Genomic DNA, 12077 nt, shown 5'->3' on the forward strand with positions numbered 1-12077 from the left:
GCACTGTGTTTATTGCCATGCACCAATTAGACCAAGGGAAATTCCTTGTAGGTATAAGCTTACTTGGCTAATGGAAAATCTGATTCTGATTGCCCATGTTTGAGGCGAAGATTTTTCTTAGGGTTTTTCCTACGAAGTTCATAAGAAGAAATCTAAGAAGACACTCAAGAAGATGTTCAGGAATGAGGTCCATTCTTTTCTCAGTTTCTCTGGGTACCAAATCATTACAGTCTTTCGACCCATCATGCAATGACAGACAAACTAGCATGGAAAGAGGAGTGGACGGCTTTATACAGACCAGCCCTGTTCCAAACTCCCAGGGGAGTAGCACTGGTGGAAACATTAAGAGTCATGATTTATGACTAAGGAGAAATTCAAAATAGTTTTGCATTGACAAGAAAGAGGTTTATCAATCTATCTTGAGTAGCCGACCCCAGCTATGGCAACACACCCACCACCTAGCCCCACAAAGGCCACATTCACAAGGCGGGTGAGTGGCCCTCTTAGACGGATCAGTCAACCTGCACACCCACATACTTACACACGCATATTGGCACACACATACACACTCACACAACACACTCACACACACGGCTCATTGAAACCTACAGGATTCCCCGTTGGGCCGATCATTCCTTCAGGGCCAACAGGTCCAGTAAAGCCCTAGATATAGAGAGATCAATGTGAGATAACTACACAGACCTTAAATACAATTAAATAACCGTTATTTCGACTCAAAGGACACTTTAGTGAAAATACTCTACTAAAATGCACTTGAGAATGCCATTGTTACTTACCATAATTCCCATCGGACCTTTCGGACCTAGTACACCTCTCAAGCCCAAATCTCCATTTGGCCCCTAGGCAAAAACCATCACATATTTTGGTTCTACACTGATACACCATGTAGATTATTCAACACAAGGCTCCTCCTGAGTGTGGAAGGCGGAGCGCAGGGGTGCGTGTTGAGTGCATCTTTGAGTGGTCACAGAGCCTCTCTCACCTTTGGGCCCGGGAATCCCTGGAAGCCAGTCACACCCAGGTCTCCAGACTCCCCCTACAGGTCAGGAAGACAAACTCTCACTTACAGTATGACACCAGAGCCACTCTGAAACTAATACAGCAGGCGGGATTGTAGGGATGTAGTGTGTGTGTGTGTGTGTGTGCGCGCGTGAATTCTGATACATTTGCCCCATTTCTGTGCCTTTCCCCTACTTCCCAGACAGGGTTGGGATATGTGGTTGCCCTCTCATATGTCCCTGCCTAGCTCCACAGGCCCATACAGAAACAGAAAGTGGGGCACGTTCGAGGGCCCCTGGTCTCTGTCTACAGACACACACTGGGGTCCACTGTCCGAGCCCCCCCACCCCAACCCTTGTCCTGTACTGTCCCTGTCTGCAGCTCTCCGGCGTCTGCCTACCGTCAGCCAGGCCACCGTGGCAGACATCGCTGTTTACTCAGCTAGTCCTCCACATCCTCTGGTCGGGTCTATTTTCTGACCAGACGCGGGGTTTGGCCTAGAGACTGGATTCCCTGAAAAGCGCTATGCCGTCCAAAGCCGAGGGTGCCTGGGCCCCCGGCCGCCCCTCTCTCACGACAGCGGTGGCGGCGCTGCGGTCGGCCGGGATAGCGTGGGAGGGCGGGGGTGTTTTTTTCGGGAGTTATGTAAGAAAAATCAAGCACCTCATTTTTCAGGACCCTGGGGTGCGAGGCTCTTACATAAGGCGGCCATGCCAGACGGAATGTTTCCATTCCTCGTTTCACCCAGATCATTTGTAACTCGACTCGCTGGAAAAACTCCCTGAGATGCACATTTTTGACCCCACCACTGCTTGGCTACCTAAGCCCCCCCCCCCAGGCTATATTTAGGGAATCAAGGTATGGAAGATTTTATGGGCTTAATTAATCTATATTAATCTATAACACAGATAGAGAGAGAGAGAGAGAGAGAGAGAGAGAGAGAGAGAGACAGAGAGAGAGAGAGAGAGAGAGAGACTGGTTAATGAGCTTAGTCTGTTTCTTTGACAGTTGTGGTACATGTGGACCATGTGAATACGCTTCAATTCTGTGTGATCACAGTTATTAAATGACTAATACTGTACCAGTCAAACCACTATTCTACCACTGTGTTAACTAAATATTATGTTAACTAAATATGTAGGAACAGTGGACACTCACTGCTTGGCCTTTGAGTCCTGGGTCTCCCTTTCTGCCCTGGTCTCCGGGAGACCCCTCCATGCCCTTGAGCCCTGGGGTTCCCCTCTCCCCTGCCAAGCCAGGCTCCCCCTGTACACACACACACACACACACACACACACACACACACACACACACACACACACACACACACACACACACACACACACACAGAACCAGGGTCAAGGGTTGAAGCAGATTTTTGGGAGGAACTGGTGTTTGTGGAAGCAGGATGGTACTGTAGGTGGCGGCTCTGGGTTACCTTCTCTCCTGGGGGACCCCTCTCTCCGACCACCCCAGGATGGCCGAGTTCGCCCCGGGGTCCTGGAAGGCCGGCGGTCCCCTCCAGGCCCGTCGTGCCTCGCTGACCCTGAGGACGGAGAGACGGAGAAAAGAAAGGTCTGAGGCGTAGTGTAGGTACGCCGTCCACACACTTCACAAGACTCCACACAGAAGAAGTGCTCGATTTGTGCAATCTCACCAACGTAGTAAAGCCACAGCCTGATCATCAACACGTACTGTACATTTGAACTCGTAACCCATTTACCATTTGGAGCAGAGACTCTGACGTTGAGTCTCAGAGCTGTGAACAAAGTCCTTCTGGTCTTCCCTGTTCATAATCTACCCTGACAATTTGCTTATAAAGTGTCTATAAAAATGACTGACGGTTGTTGAACCGGTAACCGCCTACGACCACAATCGTTTCCTGTTCCATCAGCGAGGCGGGAGCAGGAGACTGAGTTCTATTAGAATAACACATTGAGCGTGCCGCCACCTGCACGACTTCTGTTCCTGGCTCTCCGCGAGGTTAACTCACGACACTGCCCAGAAAAGAAGGGCCGAAGCGCCAGGAAGTGGTTTGGAATTAGAGCACTTTAGGGTTTGTTGGTTGAACCTTAGTCCCTGAGTGGTGAAGGGAACTTGCATATAAGCAGAATGAATGAATCAGTCCACTTAATTAGATCATTGAGAGATTTAATTAAGCTTGGCCTTAAGCTCAAAACACACACACACACACACACACACACACACACATACTGTACACACACACCCACAAAGATCACAGTATGACACGTTAGAACTAGTGCAGTAACCATCATATTTATAAACATATGGTTAGGTAAGAGCACCATATTGTTCATACATTAACCCATAACTCATCCGGAAAGTATTGTAATTGGGTTAGAGTTAGTATTGGTCAGACCCCAGGCCGGACTGTTTGTCCAGTAAGAGGATAGTCGCAGTGGGGGGAAACAGGGGCTTATTTTCTCTACTGACCGGGGGTTCCCTGACCGACACCTGACACTGGTTAGACCCACGGAGGGCCCATCCAACAATAACACCTGCTGCTGCACTGCTTAAACACTTGAATGAGGAGGGCGGTGAGGGGGGGTGGTGGGTGTACGGGGGCCGGAGAAGGGATGGAGGGAGGAAGAGTAAAAAGAGGGAGAGAAGGAGAAATATGTCATGACAATGATGATGATGATGGAAATAATGATGATAATAATGATGACTCGACAAAACCCCAGAGGAGCGAGAAGGTCCATTAATAGCCCCGCAGTCGAGCCGAACTGCAGTGTTTCCCTGGGAGCTGCTCTTACGGTATGCGTGTTAAATCGGCCCGCTTCCTGCTGGGGTCTCCCCCCAGTGTGTGAGAGCGCCTGTGTTCTCCGCAGTAAAGAGCTCCCTCATCGGGCCGCCAGCCCAGCTTATGTAACTGACTGGCGGACGGCAGGGCTATACAGTACCCAAGGCCCCTTGGCTGTCTGGATGGGGGGTGGGGGGCGAGGGCTGGCCGCGCATGAGATCCCCCCTCATGCTGGGGTGGGCAGCCCTCCATATAAAGAATCCCATTGAGTCCTGACCGCAGAAACCCAATCAAGTCAAATAAGGCGTTTCACGATCCGGACGTTTTCAGTGGAATATCCACAGCTGGTAGGGAGGGAGGAAGTGAGAGGCCTGCTGTAGGACCACATTGGAGCTGTAAAGAGGCTCGTTTCTCCTGTGTGATGTGTGGGATCACTGGAGAGACTTCCATCCTAACCACAGTCTAGGTCAACTGACAGGAGCTTGCTCTTTTAATCAACTTACTGTGGTAGCCATTTATTGAGAACGTCTTGGCGTTGGACATTTGCTGTGATGGAGTGGCTGCTATTCTAACGGTGGGGGTGTGACGTGACGTGGTGTGACTGGGTCATTGTCCTGATTCAGACAGCATGTCTACCATAGATTTTAGCCCTGATAAAGGTTTTTTTTTTTTTTTTTTTTAGTTACACAACTGACTCTTGTGACCTACTATGTGCTGCTGAAAGGTCATGAGTATGTTTAGGAACAGATTATTGGGGCATATTCTCTCTCTCTCTCTCTCTCTCTCTCTCTCTCTCTCTCTCTCTCTCTCACACAGATTATTGGGTCACATTCTCTTTCTCCCTCCCTCTCTCTCTCTCTCTCTCTCTGTCGATGAGGTTGAAAAATGTGGGACAGATTTCCATGCGTACCGGTCTTCCCCACTTTCCCGGGAATCCAGGTAACCCCAGCGATCCTGGAGCGCCGTCGGACCCGGGGTATCCCTCCACGCCTCTGGGTCCAGGTAAACCAACGGGACCCTGGAACCATTCCAAACAACAACAACCCTCATCAGCCAGACTCAGTCTCCACACTAACACTACCTCTCCTAACCCCCTGTCCTTCTCACCACGCCTCCCTCCTGTGAGGAACATCTGGAATACTGTGGGCGGATGCATTCCCAACTGACAGTGATGGACCGGGATCTATAATTTTATGGAAAATACAGGGGAGTGTATTTTGAGTTTCTGCATCAGTGTGAAAGTGGTTCCCAGGACGTAGTAGACGCCACGCCACTGGGCATTCAGCGGTACAACAAACAACGTATACATTGCAACCTGCTCTGTAGATCGCATCACTCAACCTGTTCAACCTGTTCACCCTTTCAACCTCTCATCTCTCTCTCTCCTTCAACCCATTGCCATTCTCCTTTCGCTGGTCTCTCTGGATCATGGTGATGTGATACTCACTTCAGCACCAAGACTTCCAGTCAGGCCGTTAGCTCCTTTCTTTCCTGCTGTACCCTGTACAATACACACACAGAGATAAAACAGAGAATGTTCAGGCAAACAAACACGCATGCACACGCACACGCACACACACACACACACACACACACACGCACGCACACACACACACACACACACAATAAGCAATGCTTACACAGCACAGTGCAAGTAACTCCCTAAACATATGTCACCCTGATATATCTCTCCAAGAATGTAGAACATGTGAGAACACCACTCTAAAGGTTTTGTTCAGGCCCAAGTCAAATAAATTCATACAACTACTCCTCTACTCTTCACAGTGTCTGATCCGGCAGATTGCCGAATGTGCCAGCTGTCATGTCTTAGCAAGTCTATGGTGTACTGTTCTATGTGGATATCTCAACTTTAGTCAGGAGATACCTTGGGGATACCACATCAAAAATTCATATTGTTTCGATGTCAAGCAACATTAGATAACAAGTCATATAAAAAAGGAAAATGTAAGATTCAAGCTGCTGTTAGACTATAATAGCTCAGTCAAGAAAAACATTTCGACTTTTTTTAAAGACTTTTTCCCCCCAAGACATTCATTGGCATCAGTTTTCAGCATTCCACTGTGAAGTCCCAAGTTTACACTGTCAGTGTCCAAGGACTAAATAAATAAGAAATAATATGATATTTTAAGAAAAGAAAATCTCCGTAGGCCTTTGAAGGAAGACTCTAACATTGTGGGTGGTCAAACCAAACACAGTTTTCCCTTTCATCCACAGTCTCTGATATCAAAGGCACCGACCCTCAAGTCTGTCTGTGCTTTAACACAGTCAGATTTCACACATAATTCCCTCCATCCCTAAGCCATTTCCTGTTATAGTGAGTATCAAAGCCAAGCTAATACAACACATGAACATAGTCACGTTAAAACCCACATCTACTGTATGCTAGCCAGTTTGTCTTGACTTTGTTGTTTGGAAGTAAAGCGTCAAAGAAAGCCATTGCTAATCATGTGAGTGAAAAGGCAGGGCCTTCCTGTTAGCAACTGAAGCAAACAGGATGGTGCAGCCAGGTGAGAGATGAACTCATCCCTCCTGGTGTTGACAGTTTAGAACAGTATTTGTCAGTGACTAGAGAGGTGTTAACACATTTATAGGCTTTGTTGAGATGTCCCTGTTATCTGCAGAGACAAGACAAACATATCCCGCAGAAGTTCACCGTTTGAGCTCACCGCAGAAAATAGCTAACTACCTGTAGCACGATTCAACAAAGAAGATGGCACGATTCATCAAAGTGTCCCTCTCTCTGTTTCTCGGAGCATGGTATCAAGGATGTGTTTGTCAGAGGCTGGGATAAACACACTTACCATAGTTCCCTCTTCTCCCTTAGGACCTTGTTCCCCGGCTTGCCCTGGTGTTCCCTGGGTAAGAAACCAACACACATTCCAATGTGGGCTTACAAAGTGCATAATGATGTACAGTGCTGATGCTGGCAATGGGAAAAGATGATTGGTACTGGAACGGCACTGGACTTACAGGTGCGCCCTGCTGCCCCAACGCGCCACGAGGTCCAGTGATGCCAACGTGGCCCTGGAGGCAATAACGCAAACAACATGAATGAGTACTACACCATCTTTAACACTTTAGGACCAGGTCGGTGGCCTTGTGGTTAGAGTGTCCACCCTGAGATCGGGAGGTTGGGGGTTTGTTCCCCGTCCGAGGCATACCAAAGACAACTTTAAAAAAAAAAAGGTACCCAATGGGTAAGCCCCTGTGACATACTAGCGTCATGTCCAGGGGGAACACTTGTACATCAAGGTCCCTCACGCTAAGGAATCAGGAGATAGTGATCCATAGGGCAGGAGTGTATGGGCCACTATGCTTGAGAACCGAGGCTACTATAGAACACATTAGGTGACAGTGGCAGCACATCGTGAAGATCTACGTCTACTCTGTCCTTGAGATAAAACACATGCATTGCTACGTCTGTCACAGCATAGCCCAGTTCCCTGGGCAGGCTACTAGCTACAGTATGTGTTTTATTTGAGAGGACTGCAGGTAGCATTGCCTCAATAGGATCTATAAATTCAGCACCCGGCAGGGGAAGAAAAACCCACAATCTCAACAGGACTTCCCTGGTAAAATAAGGGTAAAATAAAAATATATAAATAAAAAAGGTCGCTGAGCGGCCAGTTAAGTAGCTTTCTCAGAATCCCCGAGGCCTCCTGCCAACTGACAAATAACGATTAGCTCCAACGACTTTGAACCGCTTTCTAGCTCTGGAGAAAAACACTTATAAAACCATTATATTCTCTCTGTAAAGGACTCAGTGTGGGAGTTGGAGGGAGGGAGTTCTGGTAACTTTGGAGGGGTGTTTCTACCCCTCAGCACTTTCATCTCTCGAGGTTAACTTCACACCTGACCCGACCTATGTGTTTGTGTGTGTGTGTTTGTGTGTGTGTGTGTGTGTGTGTGTGTGTACGTGTGTGTGTGTTGGCGTCTTACCACTTTGAGCATTCAGTGTCTGCCAGGCATGCAATGACAACAACACAAGGCTTTCTCTCCACTTATCCACAGGAATGTGGTAATCCTGTACGCCACCACCCAACATGTGTGTTGTTATCTCAGTAGTGCAGCTTTTCAATTAAGCACCACAGAAAAGAAAAGCCGGCAAAACGAAAATGTCTGACGGTGGTTCGGTGACGGTGTACCTGATATCCCTCGTCTCCAGGCTCTCCACGGTCTCCTCGCTCGCCTGGGGGACCCTGCCCAAACACACACACACACGCACACACACACACACACACACCATCATGAGCGAAGAAGCCTCTTTTGGAGACAAAGCAGGCCTCACAGAATGGGTACTCGTCGGTACTCCGCAGGTCTGGATTTCGGAGCCCCTTTTCCATGCATTGTCAGTCCGAGCTGGAGTTCAGACAGAACGTGTCATTGTGTTGCCGCTAGTATGTACTGCAACACTTGATAATACGCCAACTTGATTCTACAATGCCTTCTTTCTTATAGCGTTGCACTGGCTGCCATCTATACCGCTTTGGCTGCCCTCGCCTGGACCTCTGCCTTCACGCACGGCCACCCCTGCTTTAGGTACACCACTCAACCCGGACCCAAGACCCATTTAGCTTCGAGTAGCACTTCGCCGGGAGATTACATAATGCTAACTTCCCCCTGCTCCCTATGGTCTAAGACTTAGAATAAGAATAGGGGAGCAAATGCAGCTCTGTGGGAGGCCAGATTACAGTATATACAGTGATGCAACCCCAACACTGGGAAGTACGTTTCCAGAGAGGAAAGTAAACGAAGAGATAGAGATAATTATGGGTTGTATCCACAATCTAATTGAGGTTTTTCTCAGACATATTGATCCTCTTTTAATAATAATATTAGTCTGGGGAAGGATTTATTTACCCACCAGAAAGGGGATACACTGGACCTTTTAAAAAAATAGCAAAATAACTTTTAAGGTCTCATGAACATGGCGTCTTAGGAATGTGTGCAGGCCCGTAACGTCTACTCAGGCTTACTGCCCAGAAAGTCCTTTATTTTGTTCTTAATGGTGAAAGAAACAGCACAGGGTCGGGTAACACCGCCTCACGCTAAACCCTCGCCAAACAACACACGGTGGTAGCAGGAAGGAGAGGTTGAAGGAAAGCAAGACCTACTGGTTCACCTAAGGGCCCGACTGGTCCAGGGGTCTTATTGTCCTCACCGGGGTAACCCTGGAACAAAACACACACACACACACACACACATCTATATTTGACACAGCAACGGAATTCCACAACAGCGGACATTTATGTGAATGAAATACATAAGTATAAGCTTTACACACAACTTTAACAAGATAATCAAAATAAGTGTTTCATTGAAAAACTTAAGCACATATATTTTCACTAGTTTAGAACAACCCTGTGTAGATCGAAGGACAAAAAACAACAACATTAAAATGCTCAGGTTACCTTTTCACCTTTGGGGCCTGGCGGTCCTATGGGCCCAAGCTTGCCAGGGTGACCCTAAAGAGACACACCCACTGAGTCACCTTACATCTCTTTAATAGACACACCCTCCTAGCCAGACAGCACAGGCACACTGTCAATTTAACACAGGGGTGGCTGTGAGCATACAGTGTTCATTAAACCAATTGAATATAAACACAGGCGTGCAGGGAGAGAGTCCTAAACCTCTTTTTCAGAGGCATTTGGCAGCACCCCAGAATCACTCAACACGTTGCGGTGGGGGGACGAGGTATGTGTGTGTGTGGGGGGGGGGTGTGACTAGTTTAAGAGCACAGAGACAAAGTGAACTTGTGGTACCCTACTATGTTATGCAACTCACTGTACTGCCAGAAAGTCTCTGGGCGTGAGTCGGGCCTCAAAGCTGCTATAGGGGCTCTGGCTTCAAGGGTTACAAGTTGGTCAGTGAGAGTTTCCTACCTGTATATCCAGTCCCCTGCTGGTCTCTTCCCCTGCTTGTCTTTATCTCGGCCGTGGTATTGGTAAACAACTCAGGGGTCGTGGTATTGGTAAACAACTCAGGGGTCGTGGTATTGGTGAACAACTCAGGGGTCGTGGTATTGGTGAACAACTCAGGGGTCGTGGTATTGGTAAACAACTCAGGGGTCGTGGTATTGGTAAACAACTCAGGGGTCGTGGTATTGGTGAACAACTCAGGGGTCGTGGTATTGGTGAACAACTCAGGGGTCGTGGTATTGGTGAACAACTCCCCCCCTCCCGTCGACAAATCGCACGACTATCAGAATTGCCTGTCAGCACCGCCCCCCCCCCCCCCTCCCCCCACCCCCCCTCCGCTCAACAACTTGCCGACAGTTTATCATTCACAATCAGAAAGCCCGTTCATTTCACGTTTACGAAACGAAACTGAATGTGTTCCATCTCGCCGCGTCGGCTCGTGGCCTGACTGGGGCTACGTTTCCCGGCCTGAATTATTTCCCGAGCCCGCCCCTGTGTGTGTGTGTGTGTGTGTTGCTATCGAGTCATATACGGGTCATATAACTTACTGTGTATCCTGCCAGGCCGGGCTGCCCCTCTGGGCCCATAACTCCTGTCCGACCCTGAAAATGACACAGAGAGCAGAGCCAGATACCTGTGATCAGGCCCACGTCAGTCTCAGGGCGGGTTGTTTTTAGACTGTGCTATGCAGACTGTGCTATGCAGACTGTGCTATGCAGACTGTGCTATGCAGACTGTGCTATGCAGACTGTGCTATGCAGACTGTGCTATGCAGACTGTGCTATGCAGACTATGCTATGCAGACTGAAGCTGTTGTATGACAGTTGCACAGGGGAGCCACAGGCTCATCCCACCCAGGTGCAAAACAGAGCGGTTCATGCGTTCCTTTGTGCCAGCGGCCATGAGTGTTCCTGAGTGTTGTGGATGGTGCATGTATATGTATGTATGTATGTATGTATGTATGTATGTATGTATGTATGTATGTATGTATGTATGTATGTATGTATGTATGTATGTATGTATGTATGTATGTATGAGTAGTACTAAACATATGTATATAGTCTGGTTGTATGTATGTACATATTCGATACTTTACACATGCTGTATGTACAGTACTGTATGGATGCATGTATTTCTTGTTCTGTTCATGCTACTATGTATATTCTGTATTCTGCATTTCCAACCTTTTGCTGTAATTTTCTACAGCTGAAATGACAAATTTCCCCCTACGGGGATCATTAAAGCTATCACAATACTGTTTTTGGTTCCTAAACCAGAAAAGGAGATTTCTCTCTGCTGAAAACAAGAGAATGGATGCCTTACCCTTGGTTTCTGTGTGTGTGTGTGTGTGTGTGTGTGTGTGTGTGTGTGTGTGTGTAGGTGTAGGTGTGTGTGTCTGTGAGTGTGTGTTTGTGTGTGTGTGGGTGTGTAGGTGTGTGTGCGTCTGTCTGTGTGTGTGTGTGTGTGTGTGTGTGTACTGTATGTGTTTGTCTGTGTGAACGTGTCTAAGCTCTAGAGGAAAGGAAGTTATTTGATGCCTTTGGTCTGCTTTTGTAATCAGGTTTTACAGCTCATAATAAAACCTGATATTGCGTGTTGTTCTTCCACATGAATTCCCACAAGCTAATGGCTCAATGCAACAAAGGGAGATCATAGTACCTTTGGTGCTAATCATGTACAGTGAAAATTAAACAGATATTAGTTTAAGCCCTTAATACATCAGTTGCTGGCCAGGCGTCCAGTACAGACCTAAAGTCAGTTTGTCTCGAGAATCGGATAGAAATGTCTGCCGACATCAAAAGCTAAAGCCTGCACATGAGTTGGGGTGGGGGGGTGGTTTGGATCTAATTTTCAGAATCCAGCTTTTCTTTTATCAGATGCCGAGGGTTCGAGGGCAGTGCGTTTACTGACTGGCGTGCCCCTGGTCCCTCTGGCGCCTTTCAGGCCCGTCTCCCCCAGCTGGCCGATGTCCCCCGGCGCGCCCGTCTCTCCGGCGAGGCCCAGGGGGCCCCTCTCTCCCTGGCGACACAATGGAGAAAAACCTGAGAGGCCGGTACATGATGGATAAACAGAGGATGACGTCGCTACTGTAGACCCATGCTGGCGGAGTACAGTACGCTTGGTCACCTTCTTGCCGTGCCGCCCGCGGTTGCCTGGGGGACCCTGCTTTCCCTCTGGTCCCTGTGACAAAAGAGATGAGGGTTGTTATGGAAACGGCAGGTCGACATCACTTGGACGTTTAACCTCAAATGCTGTGGAGATGTCCGTGAGCCTCTGTCCTGACCTCAGTAACCTCCACTCGTTGAGGGACACTGCCTGGCACCTATGCCATTTAGTTAATGGGCACTGAT

The 12077-nt window shown here is 48.2% G+C and overlaps 1 protein-coding gene across 1 annotated transcript in view; it reads right to left on the reverse strand.

Moving 5' to 3' along the window:
• The window catches only part of col24a1 (collagen type XXIV alpha 1 chain), an 81937-nt gene that overhangs the window by 5457 nt on the left and 64403 nt on the right, over positions 1-12077 (reverse strand). Inside the window, exons 38-52 of the mRNA XM_084443902.1 lie at positions 11854-11907; positions 11638-11745; positions 10275-10328; positions 9217-9270; positions 8920-8976; positions 7951-8004; positions 6776-6829; positions 6607-6660; positions 5232-5285; positions 4695-4802; positions 2459-2566; positions 2179-2286; positions 1004-1057; positions 798-860; positions 610-663 (exon numbers count right to left, since the gene is read on the reverse strand). Of these exons, the coding sequence (XP_084300028.1) occupies positions 610-663; positions 798-860; positions 1004-1057; positions 2179-2286; positions 2459-2566; positions 4695-4802; positions 5232-5285; positions 6607-6660; positions 6776-6829; positions 7951-8004; positions 8920-8976; positions 9217-9270; positions 10275-10328; positions 11638-11745; positions 11854-11907 (1038 nt within the window). The remainder of the gene's footprint in view (positions 1-609; positions 664-797; positions 861-1003; positions 1058-2178; positions 2287-2458; positions 2567-4694; positions 4803-5231; positions 5286-6606; positions 6661-6775; positions 6830-7950; positions 8005-8919; positions 8977-9216; positions 9271-10274; positions 10329-11637; positions 11746-11853; positions 11908-12077) is intronic.

This window comes from Borostomias antarcticus (assembly GCF_949987555.1).
Source record: "Borostomias antarcticus genome assembly, chromosome: 10".
Taxonomy (NCBI): Eukaryota; Metazoa; Chordata; class Actinopteri; order Stomiiformes; family Stomiidae; genus Borostomias; species Borostomias antarcticus.